The sequence below is a fragment of the Taudactylus pleione genome, unplaced genomic scaffold, assembly GCF_031769625.1.
Source record: "Taudactylus pleione unplaced genomic scaffold, aTauple2 ptg000250l, whole genome shotgun sequence".
NCBI classification, from domain to species: domain Eukaryota; kingdom Metazoa; phylum Chordata; class Amphibia; order Anura; family Myobatrachidae; genus Taudactylus; species Taudactylus pleione.
In genome coordinates, this window is record NW_028284652.1 from 8,828,025 (window position 1) to 8,846,110 (window position 18,086).

At 45.8% G+C, this 18,086-nt stretch overlaps 2 protein-coding genes across 3 annotated transcripts in view; one reads left to right on the forward strand and one right to left on the reverse strand.

Annotated features, from left to right (window-relative positions):
• Positions 1-12,329, reverse strand: part of DNAJC4 (DnaJ heat shock protein family (Hsp40) member C4) — a 43,692-nt gene extending 31,363 nt beyond the window's left edge. Inside the window, exons 1-3 of the mRNA XM_088480073.1 lie at positions 12,179-12,329; positions 9,102-9,199; positions 4,042-4,135 (exon numbers count right to left, since the gene is read on the reverse strand). Of these exons, the coding sequence (XP_088336199.1) occupies positions 4,042-4,135; positions 9,102-9,184 (177 nt within the window). The 5' untranslated portion in view covers positions 9,185-9,199; positions 12,179-12,329. The remainder of the gene's footprint in view (positions 1-4,041; positions 4,136-9,101; positions 9,200-12,178) is intronic.
• A 439-nt stretch (positions 12,330-12,768) lies between these two features.
• The window catches only part of NUDT22 (nudix hydrolase 22), a 31,431-nt gene continuing 26,113 nt past the window's right edge, over positions 12,769-18,086 (forward strand). For both annotated transcript variants that reach the window (XM_088480075.1, XM_088480076.1), the window contains exon 1: positions 12,769-12,877. The gene's annotated coding sequence lies outside the window, so the exon portion shown is untranslated. The remainder of the gene's footprint in view (positions 12,878-18,086) is intronic.

Genomic DNA, 18,086 nt, shown 5'->3' on the forward strand with positions numbered 1-18,086 from the left:
CAGCCTGGAGCATAGTGTGCAAGACCTTCCGCAGTTCCAAGGCTTTGTTCCGGTCTGATGGCAGACCCGTGGTGAAGAATCGAGATGGGGATCTGTGCCGGAAGGAGAGGGCGTACACGTGAGAAACCACCTCGAGAACCCAAGTGTCTGACCAACACCGGGCGAACTGCAGCAGGCGGCCTCCCACTTTGGGATCCCCCAAAGGGAGGCCCGGACCGTCACGCCGCAGGCTTGTCATCTGGCTTAGGGGCCGGACGTCTGGTACTCCAGGCCTGCTTCCAGGGCTTGGCCGATTTTTTGGGGCCTGTCGGGGAAAGGACTGCGCTTTAGGCCTACCCTGGGCCCTATAAGGCCAAAAGGATGACGTACCTGAACGGGAAGGAACTGCAGCAGACGGGAGACATGCCGATTTGGCTGCCGCCAGTGTGGCTACAAGTTTGTCCAGGTCCGGACCAAATAGAACTTCTCCATTAAAAGGCAACGCTTCCAAGCCCTTTTTGGAATCAGCGTCCGCCTTCCAAGATCGCAACCATAAGGTGCGACGAGCAGCTACAGCTGCCGAAGAAATCCGAGACGCCAGGCTACTGATATCCAAGGCCGCTTCGTTGATATAAGTGGCCGAATCTCGGAGATTGCCGATCAACTCCGTCTGTTCAGCCGAACAGTCGGAATCGAAGGATGCCTCCAAAGTGTCAGCCCAGCGCTCCATAGCTCTGGCAACCCAACAAATGGCCATAGCCGGCCTAGCTGCCCCCCCCCCGCAAAGGAATAAACGGACTTTAGGCAGATCTCCACCTTGCGGTCCGTAGCATCCTTTAGGGAAGACATGGATGGCATGGGTAATGTGGCACTACGGACTAGGCGTGTCACATGAGAATCCACCTGTGGAGGGGATTCCCACTTAGAAAAATAATTATCCGCGAAATGATAAGCCACCGCCAAAAGCCTCTGTGGCTGGTACCGTTTGCCAGGCTGTTTCCACGCCTCCTCTAAATGGTCCACCAATTGACCCGAAAGAGGAAACACTGTGGCGTCACCCTTAATATCCTTAAAAAAGGCATATTTAGAATTGGACACCGGAGGATCTTCGTCCTCAATCACCAAAGCTGTGCGGACTGCCCGAATAAGTCCAGGAATATACACCTTGGACCTAGCGCCGGCTCCTTAGTACGGAGAGGTTCCTGGTCCGAAAGATCCAGAATCTCCCCATCATCAGACGTCACGTCGTCATCCTCATAAGGAGCAGACAGAGACGCCACTTATGTGGCCGCAACACAGACTCCCCTTGTAACACATCCGACAAGTGCTGTACAGAACTAGTCAGGGAATTAACCCACGCAGACTCCTGAGAGACCTGGGAAGGAGAAATAGGGAGACTGTGGGGCACCATCAATTGCCTCGGGAAACCCTGCATGGGTGACGACACCACTGATTGCTGGGACAATCCCATCTGTGCGAACGCAGGCTGCGGAGCTAACTGGCCCACCAGGGTTGTAAGCGCTTTGGCAAAACAAGCCCAGGGCAGCTCCTGTACCGGTGCTGTGACAGTAAATGGTCGCGCCAATAAATAACACTGCCGGCATAGCCCCTCCGCTATAGGTACTTTACACGTAGTACACTGAAGCTGGAGAGGAAAGTCACTCTCAGACATGATGGTAAGTTTGTGACCCCTCTCACCAATACTTGTTAGTATAGCGAGAGAGACCACCCTGCAAGCACCGTACCGCAAGGGCTTTAGCAGAAAGAACAGGGACAGTGATAAGGCTGACAGTAAGAAATTAAAAGTACAGGCAGCAGCGCTAGCACAGTCACATACAATGCACAGAAAAATAAATCCTGCACTATCAGCGCTAATACTCAACTACACAGAGTCTGGTAGGACACAGCGCTGCATACACAGACCTGACCAAGCGGAGGAGAGGTATACCGGGGGACCCAGACCACAATGCTTCCGATCTTAGGCATCCAGCAGCGTTTACCATGCGTTACTGAAGATGGCCACCGAGGAGCATAGAGGAGGCTGGCCTGGGGGAGGAGCGCTGCCACAGGGCCAGTCAGCGTGTGCAGAGAGGGCTGTGTGCAGTGGGGGAGGCGCTGGCTGTGAGACAGGGAAGGCGCGCTCCCCTGGCATGCATTTAACCCCTGGGATGCCGCAGCGCTACCGCTCTGCCGCGGTCCGCTGTCCCAGGGGGGTAGTGGAAGCGCAGGTTAATACCTGGCTCCACGCTGCAGCCAGTCCCCAGGGAGCCCCCTGCCTGGGGACTTTGGACCATGTCCAGCAGGGTCCCACCGCGGGACCCCTGCTGCTTACCTGTTGTCCCCGTTAGATCTGGCCATGGCCCAAAACATCTGGGGTCACCGCTAGCTGTGACCCCAGATGCTTACCAGCATCCCCGGATCGGTACCGGCGTTCTGGTACCGGCGGGGTGTAGGGAAGACAGCATGGACGTCAGTATTGACTGTCCATGCTGTACTTCAAGATGTGCAGCCACAGCTGCAATGAAGAAAACTTCAGGGGCTCTTCTAAGCCCTCCTCTAGCAGGTGCATCCGACTCCGGCCGGGCACCAAACGAAACTGAGATGCCTTGGCTCGGGGGCGGGGTATAGGAGGGGGACCCTAGTGCATCCTGGGAGGCTGAAAACTTAACTCTATGGTGCCCGATGCCTGACGTCATCACCTATACCCCAAGGTATCCTGTGGATACCCTATGGACCCTGAAGTAGAAAATAGGGATAGCTAAAATGGCTGACAGAAAGTGAAAGTACAGACAGCAGCACTAGCATTAAGTCACATACAATGCAGAATCCCTGCACTCTCAGCGCTTCATCAACTACACAGACATCAGCCTGGTAGGAAACAGCGCTGCATACTCCGACCTTGTAGCCGGAGGAGAGGTATGCAGGGGGACCCAGACCACGATGCCACCGTTATCAGCGTCCAGCAGCGCTTGTCAAGTCTAGAAAATGGCCGCCGAGGATCAGAAAGGAGGATGGTTCGTGGGAGGAACGCTTGCAGATGCCAGACCGCAGTGGAAAGGCCGTGTGCAGTGGGGGAGAGGCCAGCTGCTATGCAAGGAAGGCGCGCTCCCGTGGCATGCATTTAACCCCCAGGACGCCGGACGTTTTCTGACATCGTCCGATCCACTGTCCCAGGGGGTAGTGGAAGCGCAGGTGTATAGGGCCTGGCTCCACGCTGCAGCCAGTCCCCAGGGAGCCCCCTGCCTGGGGACTCTGGACTGTGTAGTTCAGCGGTGATGCGCCGCAGGACCCCGCTGCTTACCTTATGCCCTCGTAAATCCAGCCACAGTCCGGGTAACCGGGGTCACCGCTAGCTGTGACCCCAGTTACCCACCAAGATCCCCGGATCAGTGCCGGCGTTCTGGTACCAGCGGGGTGTAGGAGTGACTGCATGGACGTCAGTACTGACTGTCCATGCTGTACACTCAGTGTGCAGCCACAGCTGCTTAGAAGAAACTTCAGGGGCCTTACAGACCCCCCTCTGTACAGGTGCCTCCGACTCAAGAGCCGGGCACCGACGAAAACTGAGATGCCTGAGGCTCGGGGGCGGGGTATAGGAGAGGGACCCCAGTGCATCCTGGGAGGCTGAAAACTTAACTCTGTGGTGCCCGGATGTCTGCCGCCATCACCTTAACCCCAAGGAATCCTGTGGATACCCTATGGACCCTGCTGTAGAAAGTGTGATTTATGAGCACTGAGATCATTAGATTTGTTTAGATATTATTTAACTCAAATTAACTATATTTTTTTATAAATCTGCATATTTTTTGGTGTCCCATTGAATGACCATGTGTGTTATAGCTTGTAATATTCTTATATTAAAATGTCCATTAGTATGCTATTATGAACAGTATGGATTTTTCTTTGATTCAATATGTGGTTTTATTTTTTTACTGAGCCTTAGTAGTATTTTGAAGGCTAGAGGGTCAGCTATGAGTGTATAAAGATTCCCCAATAATGCTCTAAATTTACTGAAAGTGGATCTATTTCTATAGACATAATTTAGAATAATATGAGGGATACCTTCTTTGACTGGGTGAAAAAGGCATCCTTAATTTCTTCGCTTGTTGCCTTCCTTCCAACGCCCAACACTTGGTAGTGGTCCTTCAAATCTGAGCTGAAACAACATCAATAAAATAAACACGGTATGCACAAATGTATTAAATATGCAGCGCTAATCCGTATAACCACATTGAAGGACGAAACTGCAAGTATTCAATTTAAATGGTCAAATCACATTTTTCTGAGTATTTAACTCATAACTCACATACTTTAACATATCTGCTGACATATAATTATGTTACTACTCTAAGTGGTGCAAAATGAGGACACGCGAGAGCTAGATTAAGTGGTCTCTGTATGAAAAGTGTCAGCCAACTTTTCAGACTGCGCAGATATTACTTATGTATAGCAATTTCTCAATATGGTGCAGAGCACAAATTTGACTTGGCTACTATAGGACTTTTTCATTCTTATGGACTCTTCAAAGTAGCTTGCACTGCCTTGGACCATCAGCCTGCTAAAAGGGAACTCTAGCCCCCTTCTAATCTTTAGCAAGCTGACTGCGCCATCACCAGATGGTTTCTTATAGAGTGGTGTTATAAAAGAATGGCCAGCATAAAAAAGAAAAATCTACTTTGGCCTCATCCAACTGAGAAACATTTTTCATATCTTCACATTATCCTTTTCACTGGGATAAATCAAAGGATTAGAGACCAAGTAACACCAGTCCTACAGGTAATCATGGTGGTATGTTATCATACTTTGGTTTTCTTCAGAAGAGACCTCTACGTCAGAATGTAAAACAAAATGGGTGGTGCAATTTGAAGAGACAGTTTGTCCACTGAAAATCTTCAATGACCACATTTCAGAAGGACAATATTTAAAAGCTAATGGACAAATTTGTATTGATAAAGCACCAACAAATTAAAATAACAGCGGATTTCCCCTTTAGTGGCCCAGTCATATTCCAGACCTCAATTTCATGGAGAATCTGAAGATAGTTGCCCCTACCTGATATCCAAGCAACCTGAGCAAATCTGCAAAGAATTGGTGAACATTGCTCAAACCAGCATATTCAGCATTAAAGTTTTTTTTTTTAATATCTATAATATATATCCATTATATAAAATTAAGACAACAGTCCTTACATAGCTAACACAGTGGGGCAGATTAAATTCTGGAACAATGCAATCTTTATTAGCCCACTCAATGATTCAAATATTTTTAGATACATAACAATTAAGACAACGCATAGCAAGTCACTGATGCCTAAAAGTGAATAGGCGCCGGTCTATGGCTTTTCCTCAAATTACTGGATATTTACTCAATAACAATAAATAATAGTCACTGGACCCAGACCATAGCTTCTCTAAGGGATGGATCAGGCAGGTTGTCTTATGGCCCCAGGGTCATCAGAGAGCCATTTAAGAACTACCACGACGGACTGTGCAATTTATCTGTCCATGCTGTTGTTTTTGGAACACTGGATGACCGGCGGGAGTTTCTTGCCTCCTGTAACCTCCCCACTATTAGTCCCTCCACAGTGGTTTTCTTGCGACATACCAGAGGAGGAGGGCGAATTGGCTATAAAGTCCCTGGAGCTGTCTAAGGCCCAAGGTCCCGAATGCTTTCTTATGATGCATTCTGAATCTATGGCATCCCTCTTAATTCTTGACGGATCTACCTTTCACAAAGACTCCACTAGATCTAAAATGATTGTCCTCCCGAAACCTGACAGATTATACTAAGTGTTCCAATTATAGGCCCATTTCCTTCTTGAACACGGATCTTCAAATATTTGCCAAGATATTGGTCAATACACACAATGGTGTTTTTTTTACCTATGTTGATTGATTTAGATCAGGTGAGTTTTAATCCTCAACGCCAGGGCCTGGACAATACTTATAGGGATTTTCAGCTTATACACTACTGCATCAACCATTTGCAATTGCCTTCGGTGATTCTGGCACTTGATGCAGAGAAAGCGTTTCACCGGGTTTCCTGGCCGTTCGTGTTCTCTAACCTTGAAGTGTTTGGCTTCACAGATCGAATTCTCCATGCTGTCAGAACTCTTTACCACAACCCATATTCGGTAGTCACGTCCAATGGCATACACTCTGAGGTTTTCATGTTGGGAAATGGGACTCCTCTGCTATTTGCACTATGTATTGAGCCGCTAGCAGCCAGGATCCGGACCAATCAGGATATCTCTGGCATTCCCTTTGGTGGTCAGCAGTACAAAATCTTGTTGATTGCTGACAATGTGCTTCTCACTTTTGAAACAAAACAGAAAAGAAATATGCCCCCGCTCGGTTTTAACCATATCATACATGGTACCAGCAGCATGGCAATATTAATGCCATATATGTACACAAAACAGAAAAACTTTTGCTATCGGCGCTAACAATAAAGGCTTAAATGCTTTGATCAAATCATGACAAAATCCCCTTTGTTTTATTTGCTGCACACACATAAATTTGCAGTATATTATTGTTAGCGCCGATAGCAAAAGTTTTTCTGTTTTGTGTACATATATGGCATTAATATTGCCATGCTGCTGGCACCATGTAGAATATGGGTAAAACCGAGCGCGGGGATATTTCTTTTCTGTTTTGTTTAAAAATTTTGCCTTGTGCTATCATGGCAGCTTTCAATTAAGGCTATAAAAGGCATAGTTGGGTGTGGCTAACAGCCAGCCCTGTATAGATGTGTCCCTCTGTATCTAGGAGGTGAGTACATTTAACTGCAATGTAATGATGTGCTAGGCATATATGCTAGTGTTAGGGACCTGCAGAAAAATGGGGTCCCTTGATGCTGGGCTGCAGGCTTAAATGCTTTGATCAAATCATGACAAAATCCCCTTTGTTTTATTTTCTGCACACACATAAATTTGCAGTATATTATTGTTAGCGCCGATAGCAAAAGTTTTTCTGTTTTGTGTACATATATGGCATTAATATTGCCATGCTGCTGGCACCATGTATAATATGGGTAAAACCGAGCGCAGGCATATTTCTTTTCTGTTTTGCTCCTCACTTTGTAGAACCCGAATTTATCCCTCCCAAACTTGTCCCCTGAACTTCGCAGGTTTGGCGACTTGTCTGGTTATAAGTTCAATGACAAATCAGAGACACTCTCCCTGCATGTTCTGAACTATAGCAGTGCAGTTTAGAAGCTATTTTAAAATTTCAATGGAGCCCCACAAAAAATTATATCATGCTAACAATACCCCCCCCTCCTTCAGAGGCTGCAAACGGACATATCAACCTGGGATTCTCTGTATACAGTAAATCATAGATTGGCCGGTTCAAAGTGGTAAAAATTACCGCTCTACCTCGCTTCCTATACCTCTGCCAAACAATCCCCATCGGTGTTTGTGCACATACTTTACAATCTCTGCAGACGTTATTTGGAGAATTCATCTGGGGCCGCAAAAAGCCCCGGCTCAGCAGATTGACCATGCCAAAACCAACAATTAGTGGAGGATTGGACTTTCCCCTACTGAAGAACTAGTACTATGCGATTTAACTGAGCCACATCGTTTTGTGACACTTGGGTCCTTGTGTAAAGAAATGGGTTGACATTGAAAATTCCCTATTCCCAAACATGAGAGCAGGGTTCCTTCAGTGGCTAGCACATATCCACAGGCAAGTCTTGACCTAGGCCCACCCCTCCCATCCACTTTACTTTCTCGGTTTGGGACACCACTAACAGACCTGTCTAGCTGACGTGCTATCTATCAAGGAAAGGTTGTCAACCCTACTAGCAGTCTACCATCTGTATTAAGTGGTCAGGGCAGCTGGAGAAGAACATAGAGGAAACCTCCAAAAAAACTACTAGAATACCAGAAACATTGTTCTTTGAGCAATACAATGTTGCCTGGAAATTGAGATATCAATTGTTACAACTGTTTTTTTGACTTCAAGAAAAGTTTTTAAATACTGTGAGCAGAGAGCAATACTACACATTATGGGGTCGATTGAATAATCAGTGAGCACTTGCACCAGCCCTACCCGTTCAAACAAATCTGAAAACAGATATTTATGATTTCACACAACTCTGCACAGCCAACAATTCCAACAGCGCTCCCTTTCTGACCTCTCCCTACATGCAAAGGCCCCATTACCACTAAGGTATATCTCTTCAGCCACAATTCTAATAAAACTGAGTAGAGTATGACTCTGCAACGCCAGTACTTGCGTACCCACGGCTCAGGGGCATGCTTAGTGTGGCAATATATAAGACATTTCTCTAAACAGACTTGTATTTCACTCTGCATGAGTCTCTCTGTGTTTGCAAAGCAGAGTACAAAGCAATGCAATTATGTGGTGTTCAGATGCATTTATAAACGAGTCTTTTTTTTCAACATGTACCTGTGATAAAACAGAAAGTTGTTGTTCAAGTTAAATGCCTGAGTAAGCCTAAACATATACATATATATATATATTTATTAATACACACTTATTCAGATTAAGTTTTCACTTGCACTGATGCACAGAGAACAAGATAAATCCACTGCAAAATGCGAATAAAAAACGCAAATTTGTACATTATCAGTCAGCACGATCATTTTTATTTTCACAGCTGTCTACGGGCGCTTGTGAAATGCATTTTCAAAGCAGAAATTCGATGCCAGTGTGTATGTAACCATAAGCAGGTTCTTATGGGTGTATGGAAACAATTATCTCCACACTGTATAATGGTCTTGTGGAAGAAGTGTGACTACAGATGCACAGATCTCGCACTACAAAACACATTAATAAAATTGAAAAGATTTTTTTTAAACATTCATATATTTTTAAGATACTTGGAATTACATGTGTTTTGTGAAAAGAATTGTTATCATTTGCCTTCTTGTACGGTGCACATACTGCTGCTTTTGAAAATCATATAGAAGTTTCATGCTTATCATCTATAATAACCCATTTGATTGTACAATATCACCTTCTTCACAGCACGTTTTTCATGTACCAGAAAGGGGACGTAATCTGTGCTATAAGTGCATACTGCCTTGTATAAATGCACACAGACATAACACAAGCTATATAACATGTGTGACTGGAAGAGTAAGGTGACCTCACCGTGTATAAGTACCAGCAAAGCGTTGAGCTCCTGGAGTGCATAGCTGGATTCCGCCTTTACACAACCCACGCCATAACATCATGGGTCATGTTAATCACTGTGATTGAGAGAATATGTTATCAGTTGTTAGTCTGAATACTCCCATCAGAATGTAAATGCTGAGGTCCAATATGTATGCTATTGGCTGATAGAACAGTAATCCCTTGTTTATTATAAAAACGGTTATCTTAAAAATAAAGGGCAAAATGTTGCATAAACACATATATTATATGTATACACCCAACATGAACTTCTACTTTAAATATTTAATAAGTTTAGTTACTATTGGTACAGTATTTTTTTTACCTAATCAGATAATGTGTCAAGTTGATTACATGTAAAACCTGTACTTTTCTAACTGCATTCACTCATGTACTGCACTGAAAATAACATCTACTATTGAGGCACATTGTTTAATAAATGGGATACCTCACTTTAATACAAGGGTGACCCCAGATGTGTGTGTACCAGTATAGGGCAGGTAGGGTACAATGCGCCCTCCTCCAATCTATAGAAAAGTTGTATTTTTCCATAGAGCGGGATAATACTGTCTTATCTCCAGGCAACAGCTGCTAAGAGTCCATATCATTTTAAAGAAGGGACTCCCCTCTTTCAAATAAGGGTGCTTCCATGTGTGTCAGATGCATTAAGAGGGGGAGGGTGTGTGTGTGTGGGGGGGTATATAGTGCCTCCCACCCATATACAGAAAATTATGTTTTCCGTATATGGGTGGTATAATATACAGAAAACATAACTATTAACTACTAGGAGCGCGGATCTTTCGAAAAGCTGGGACTTTCCTCTTTCGAATGTAGGTCTCCCTGAATTTATGGATGCCAGGTTGAGAAAGATCACACCCCATCCCTGGATTCCATTATTTTTCTGTAGTGCAGGGTGGTTTGCCAATAACTTACGGTATATGGCGGCAAAGCTTCAAAAGATTGTGTTCCCATCTTTCTATGATGTACAGTCGCGGGGGGGGGGGATAGAGTGACTTGAAGTCCATAGTCCCCCCTTTTCTGACGCCACTTGTGTATCATCGAGGCAGCTGCCCTGACCGATGGGGAAGGTAACTTTTTTTTTTTACATAATTTTGCCAGGTGCCTCCACGCATTACACTAGTTATCCGCAGCAGGGACGTAGCTAGGGTAGTGCGGCCGGTGCCATCGGACAGGGCACCACAGGTCAAAGGGCGCTGTTTGGGCCTGTCAAATTTCTGTTTATTATCATTCTTGCTTGTAGCTTCCTCTTATTTCATCCCCAGCATCTCCTGGCCTCTCCTATCTCTTCCCTGGCCCTTCCCCATGAAGCCATGGCCCTTTTTTGGGTGCATTATGTACCTTTGAAAAATGAGAGGGGCGCCAATGCTCTTTCTAGCACAGGGCACCAAAAAGTCTAGTTACGGCTCTGATCCGCAGTGAAGGGGTTAGTAATGGTGAATGTATTGTGATCATTATAGGGAATACAGTGTTCTCCTGTGTCTTTGGGAACAGTAGGGCATAAAAGTAGTTATTGGGGGATTAGAAGGGGAGAGTTGGGCAGATGTATGGTTGACTTAGTTAATAGACTTTAGCTACTAACTCTAGTTCATATGGAAAAAACTGAACTAGTGCAGGGAAAATGGTAGAAATACTGTTAAACACGTTATTTACTAACTTAGGTATTAGTGGAGGGAATTTGGTTCATGTCTATTGTAGACAGATATACATTAAGATAGGTGTATAAAACAACAGTAACTGTATCTACTACTTTTGCCCGTATTACATTTGAGGCGAAATGTCGGAATCGGCGATAATTTATCGCCGATTACGTCATTTTCGCCTATTTCAAATATCCCGTATTCAATTACATTGACTTTTTGCCGGTGCGAAAAGTAAATGTAAATAAACAGGGGAAAAAAAGTGCAGAATTGGGGTTTAAGGGTGTAGGGTAAAAAAAGCAGCCTTTAAGTCCCCTTAGGATAAACTGTGTAAAAAAAAAAAAATACCCTCAGGACCCCCCGAAAAATGGTGTAAAAATTTTGGGGTGAAAAAAAAAAAAGGAGGAACAGTGTTTAAAAATAGCAAAATAGGTTCAGGGTTGTTCTGCAAGTATGCGGCAGGTGTTTTCTAGAATAGGATATTAGCTGCAGGTGCATTTTTGCAGAATTTTTAAAAAATTAGTTTAGGGACTTAAAAATATGCTAGTACCCATTTTCAAGTACCCCAAATTTGATGGGACCACTTTTTAAAACGAAAAATCTAAATTCTCTTCTGCATTACTTCTTCAATGTCGGGAAAAAAGCACCTGCCGCAGCTATTTAAAAACCCTACTTTCTTTTGCAGGCTAAAACGGGGCTACCCATAGTGATCCCCCATATCTGGACATCTATAGGGGGGTCCCACAATTATTTCCCAAAAATTCCCGTATTTTTTCGCGTATCCAAGATCCGCCTACTTTGGAATTGCATACGGGCAATAGCGGGCACACGTACAATACTTTTCCACCTGGAAAACAGGCGGAGGACTTTTCGCCTCAAATTGAATACGGGCCTTTAAGTATTAGTGAAAAGTGCTTGGTTTTGTGCATTATTTACATCAATATTTAAAGTCTTGAAGAACCTTGTAGATGCAATTTATGGGCAGACATAGAAAAATACAATCTGGTGTATGATAAAATCACTTGTTCCTCACTATCTGACAACACTAGTACAGTTTAACATATGCCAAGGAGTCGAAACGATATAATTGTGGATAAAAAGATAGTGAAAACCTGTCAGTATAAAAATTGGGCCTAGATAGGATTATGGAGAGATGAGCAGGATGTGACCAGACAAAATGTAATGTAACTATAAAACAATCAGGCGGATTGTAGACAGTGCTGGTCGTGGTGGGACAGGGGTGGATCAAGCTGCCAGCGGTGCGCAGCGTATGGACCTATAGCATGGAAACTCTAAATGCCCTCTCGCTATCCCGGCGTTGTAGGGATAGCGCTTATTTTGTGGCCGAGATGAGGTTAGAGAGGGGGGAGAATATCAGATAAAATACTGTGTATTTACGTTTAGCGCTTAGAGGAGCATAGTGCTGGGGCCGGCTGCCTGAGGTCACAGACGGTGTCTAACTCTGACTGGTGGTTGGGAACCCGGGAACGGAAGCTCAGCGTCTCAAAGATGGCCGCCGTGGAACGCAAACACCGCCAGCTCCATGCGTTCCAGCCCGACACTCTTAGGAACTTCCGCAGTTATTATAGCACATATGGGGCAGATGTATTAAGCTCTGGAAAGTGTTGACGTTGGGAGTGATAAACGACCAACCAATCAGCTCCTGTCACATGACAGTTAGGAGCTGAGTGGCTGGTCGTTTATCACTCTCCACTTTATCACTTTCTAGAGCTTCATACATCTGCCCCAATGATTGTACGGTTGTGTATGGTTCCCCATTCAGTAGATACACCCTGACGTCATCAGCGACTATCCACATACACATGGTGGTACCCACCTGTAGTACTGTGGTGATCGGGACTAGGGAGGGGGCGTGTCGTGGGAGGGGTAAGTAACACGGAGTTCTCTGTGGATGCTGCGGGAGGGGAGGAGGGATGTGCGGGGCTGGGGCGGGCATACACCGGTGGTGCCTCCCCCTCTGGGCAGTGACATCGGCCGGTATACACATAATACATCACTGCACTCCTCCTCCTCCACATCACTAGGAAATTAGGAGGAATACACCGGTCACGGCGGCCAGCCAGAGACGAGAGTAAGGTAGGGATCTCGCACATACCGGGCCTAGCACCCCGGACCCTCCACGCTGCAGTAAGACCCTGCTGTATAACTCTACACGCACTGTCACAGAATGTGAGACCTGACAGTGATCTTCCAGCTGAGCGCAGTGTCACCAATAGGGAGCTCATGGGTCACCCGGCAAACACCCAGCGCAGCAGCTACTGTATTGATGGGAGCATTAATAAGGGGGAGATTTAATAAAGCTTGGAGAGAGAGAAAATTGGAGATAAATAGCACCAACCAATCAGCTCCTAACTGTCATATTTCAAACACAGCCTGTACAGTGACAGTTATGAGCTGATTGGTGGTTGCTATTTATCTCCAATTTTCTCTCTCTCCAAGCTTTATTAAATCTCCCCCTAAGAACTCTCATAGTAGAGATGGCCATCACATAGTGACATCAGTCCCTTCCATCGATGGCAGGAAGCCTTCAGCGCAAAACCATTGATGGATGTCACTAGTGTGGACAAGTGGCAGGGCAGGGATAAATGGAATGCAATTGTAAGAAAGGCCTGCAGGCACAGAGCTGATGTGTCACAGCGCTCACACCCATCGCAGCAGCTTCTGTAATGAGGTGAGCAATAAGAACTCTCATAGTAGAGATGGCCATCACATGGTGACTTCAGTCCCTTTGATGGCAGGAAGCCTTCAGCGCAAACCGATTGATGGTTGTCACTAGTGTGGACATGTGACAGGGCAGGGATAAATGGAATGCAATGGTAAGAAAGGCCTGCAGGCACAGAGCTGATGTTATTGTGCTCACACCCGTCGCAGCAGATACTGTAATAAGGTGAGCAATAAGAACTCTCACAGGGCCTGATTCAGAGGTGGTCAGTAAGGTAGTAGCAGCTGTAAAAAGTCGCAGCCACTACTGAGTCTTTATGCTAATGCCGCAGCCGATGGGCGTCCTATTGCGGCTACCGCAGCACAAGTCCATCAATGTGCGTACCAAGGTGTACCATTGATTCGATATCGGCTGCACCATAGGACATCGGAGCAACCCTATGGTTGCTCAGAATGTCCGTTGGTTCATGGCTGCCGGTGTCGGTGGAACTGCATTTTTCAACGCAATCCCTGACGCTCCCGCCACCTATAGCCAAACCCCAGGAGGGATTAGAATGAATCTCCATGCAATTCTGATATGCGGCACCCAGTGGTAACCATCAGGACATATGGTGCGTCTCAGATGCATGTGCAGAGTAAAAGCATTCTGTGCTTGCACCCAATGTTTCTCCTCTGACTATGAATTAGCCCCACAGTAAGGATGGCCATCAAATGGTTAACAATCTATACTACCATCGGTCCTTTCCATCAATGGCAAAACCATCAGGGCAGAACCATCAATTGGTGTCCTTAGAAGGGATATGAGACACTGGTGGCCCAATCAGAGAAGGAGGGTGGGGCTAAACAACATGCAATGGTAAGGCAGGGATAAACAATGGATAAGAGGGGAATGGAATATCACCGTGTCACTATCAGACCTCCACAATTGATTGCAAAACCATCAATCGTTGCATGTCCATGCCTAGCTCACAGCTAGCTAACTGGAAAGGCATCTTAAAATGATCACAAAAGGTAATCTGTTGGATGAGGGGCTTCAACTACCCCTCTATGCAGTTGGAAGGAAAGAGGGGGTAGACATACTAAGGCACTGGTTGTGGGTTTGACCAATAGTTTTAAGTTGGCAATAGAAATGAATGTAAATCTTGTCTTGTCTGACATCTATTCCTGTTACTGTCATCAGTGTATTTAATAAATCTATCCCTGGGTCTCTTGAAAAATCCATTACAGGCAATGTGAAGCTGGGTACACACTTAACCAACTCAGCGGCCGATTTTATAAGCTATACACACTTACCAATTCGTTGCTCGATATGTCTGGCCAGACATCACAGCTGGACGGGCATTTCAATTTCCCCGCCCAGTTGTGATGTCAGTGGTTCCTGCAGCTATTGTGTGGGCGGTCAGTGGGCCAACTGAACACACATGCAGATGTACCAGTATATCTGTAAACTACGTTGTTCACAGACATGTCTAGTGTATATTACCCACAGATGCTCTAGTGATATATTGTTTGTCGGTCGATCGAACAATATACTAGTATGTATCCAGCTTAAGACCCACTGGGTCAGGGTAGTGCCAGGAAGTTAACGTTCCTGGTGTAACTTGAATTATTCTCTAGTATTATCAATACACCTTTTGTTTGTTTTTCAACTCTTTGGTATATTCATGCACATGCCCAGTCTTTTAGAAAGGCCAATCAGACCTGAGTTTAAAAAGTACTGTAATCTATTAGAAAAAACAAACAGAAACTTTAACTTGCAACATTGCAACTGCACATAGCATACACCAGGGCTCTGGCCCTGATTCAGAGCCGGACGCTCTGACAGAGCGCTCGCTCTGAATCAGGGCCAGCCTTCTTGTTTTTTAGAGCGGCCTCCTGGTCGCTCGCATAGCAGTGGGTGACCACCCACAGCAATAGCGAGCGGCCAGGAAGATGGTCGCGATGGTCAAGACTATCGCGAGCATCGGGCTTGCGACGAGACCCTTGTGGTAGGGTCTCGTTGCCGCAAGCCCCAGAGAGATTTCGGCTCTCACAGAGATGTGATGTCAGTGGGGCCGCCCCCAAACGGAGGCGTTCACATGGGAACGCCTCAGTTTGGGCAGCCACTCCCCCGGCCCGCCCACCAAAGGGGGCGTGCTGTCACTCAACTTCGACAGCACGCCCCCTTTGGTACGAGACCCGGAGCGACGGTTTGACCGTCGCTATTTGGGTCTCGCACATGCGCACGACGGAGCCGGCTCCGTCGTGCGCATGCACACTGGGCCACCATCGACCCACGTGCGAGCGCATAGCGCTCGCGAGCGGGTCTGAATCAGGCCCTCTGGCTGGTGGAAGAGCGCCCTGCAACCTCAACCGCAGGCTCCGGCTCGCAGTTTCGATGGTCGCGATGGTCAAGACCATCGCGGCCATCAAACTGCACGCTCGTATAGGCTGTGGGTGGTGACCCACAGCTATACGAGCGTCCAGGAGGACGCTCCATAGTTATGGACGCCGGTCCTCATTCAGAGCGTGCGCTCTGCTCAGAGCGTACGGCTCTGAATGAGGGCCTTTATTTAGTTTTGAGTAGAATTTTTTTGCAAACTGCATGCAATGTTGTCGAGGTCCCTCCCCTGTAAGCATCTCGTTTTTGGAAGTTCCCATGGGAGAGGACTTAATATTGCTGCTAAAATGGAAGAGAGTGGGTCATCAAGGTATTTTCTTCAATTAAGCTTTTATAGGTGCCAGGGTTGGAAAGAAAACAGGCTTTTTTAAAAAAGAAAAAAAAAGTTTTTTGTTTTAAACAATTTTTTTATTTATTTTTGCATTAATGTTTTAATGAAAACAAAATTGAATCCTGCATATTATATATTTTTTTCATTCCAACCCTGATATTCATCATTACATAATTATCAAAGTGATAAGTATGTTTTGAACTCGCTGCCTCATTACCTAAACTATCACTTCTGAAAAGCTGCTTTTTCTGCGGTGTCAGCTTTTCGGAAGTGAGAGACTTTTCTCCTGCTGCTCTGGTCTTCGTAGACTTTTCACAGCCTGTTTTCATAATGTGCATGGGCAGCATGAAGACAGGCTGCGAAGAGCATCAGAAGACCAGAGCAGAGGACAGAGGGACCAGTTGGATCTCTGACAACCACCACCGGAGAAACCCTAGGCATGAAGACTCCTCTCGTGCAGTGGAGGAAGGACGAGGGTGGAGTTGGCAGCCAAAGGCAGGCAGAACACAGCGGGGAGGGGTCTGAGAAGATCACTCTCCTGCACAAGCTGTCGTAAACGGTAGCTTGTGAACACATTCAGGGCTGTACGCTATAGGCTAATCGCAGCAAGTGATTCCTTTGTGGGGAACTCTTTTAGGTAAGTATATAGGGAAATAGTCATTTAATAAAATATAACTTTTATTATAATTGTCCTTTAAAATAATGGGGTATCAAGACTATAGAAAACAGATGTGGCAAAGTCAAACCCTAGTACAGAGGTTCCCAAACTTTTTTGAATCACGGCACCCTAGAGTATCAGCATTGTTTTCACAGCACCCCTAAACCAAACATTTGTTGTTGAGAAATTCTGAAAAAATTTAGTAAAGTGAAGTTAGTTGTGATCACCTGTCATCCTTATGTTCATTTATGTGGTTGTGGACAGGTTTGAGCTTCTGTTTGCCCATATATTTACATTACATTGACCATAAATAATTTGATTTGGTGCTGGACCACCAACCTGAGGCACCCCTGCAAGTGTCCTGAGGCACCCCAGGGTGCCACAGCGCACAGTTTGGGAACCACTGCCCTAGAACATAATTCATATATACATTATATGCAAAAATTAAAAATAGTTGTAACAGAAAACAAGTTATACAGACTCTATGGGGTATATTTACTAAAGTGCAGGTTTTTTATCCCAGCATGCCCTGCACCAGTTTTGCTATTTGGCCATGCTAAAAATGTTGCAATGCATGCTGGGATTTGTAGTAGAACAACAGCTGGAGGGCCGCTTATTGCCCCACCCTGTCCTAGTGTGTTCTACACCACTGTGTGCCTGAGACATTACCTCTACGAGCACTACATGTATTCCCGTATAGTAGGTTTCAGTTATTGTTGCTACACTGCAGGGTAGCACACTAGTTCCCTAACCTAGTGTTTAATCTGTTATCCTTCCTGTTCATACCATGAAGGTAAAACTGATTGTAGAGGATCCTCATGTGACCAGTTCACTTCATTACTCCAGCACCATTCTAGCTCAGTGGTCCAAGTTGTGAGTCTAAACAAATCTCAGAATCTGACACGGAAATATTCAACGTTAGCAGATCTGCCCATGTGCAGATCAGTTTCTGCGGCATTGTTCGTAGTACCCCAAAGTCTCAGCACGATTGACCTGCTGCTGACGTTTGGGGGCGGTGACTGGGAGCGTTCCAGAAAAAGGGTGTGTCGGCCCTGTTTTCTGGGAGTCTTTGGACACCGCTTCACTGGCCCTGGCAGCGTGAATTTCCTGGACATCCTGAGTAACCTGAGGGTTATGCAGATGTCCCATGTTCACGCAGTTAATCTGATGCTGCGTCCCCAGACACAGCCGCAGATCAGAGAGACCAGCAGTGGATGTCTTTTACTATAGACACATCCTGTGGCTTTTGCATATT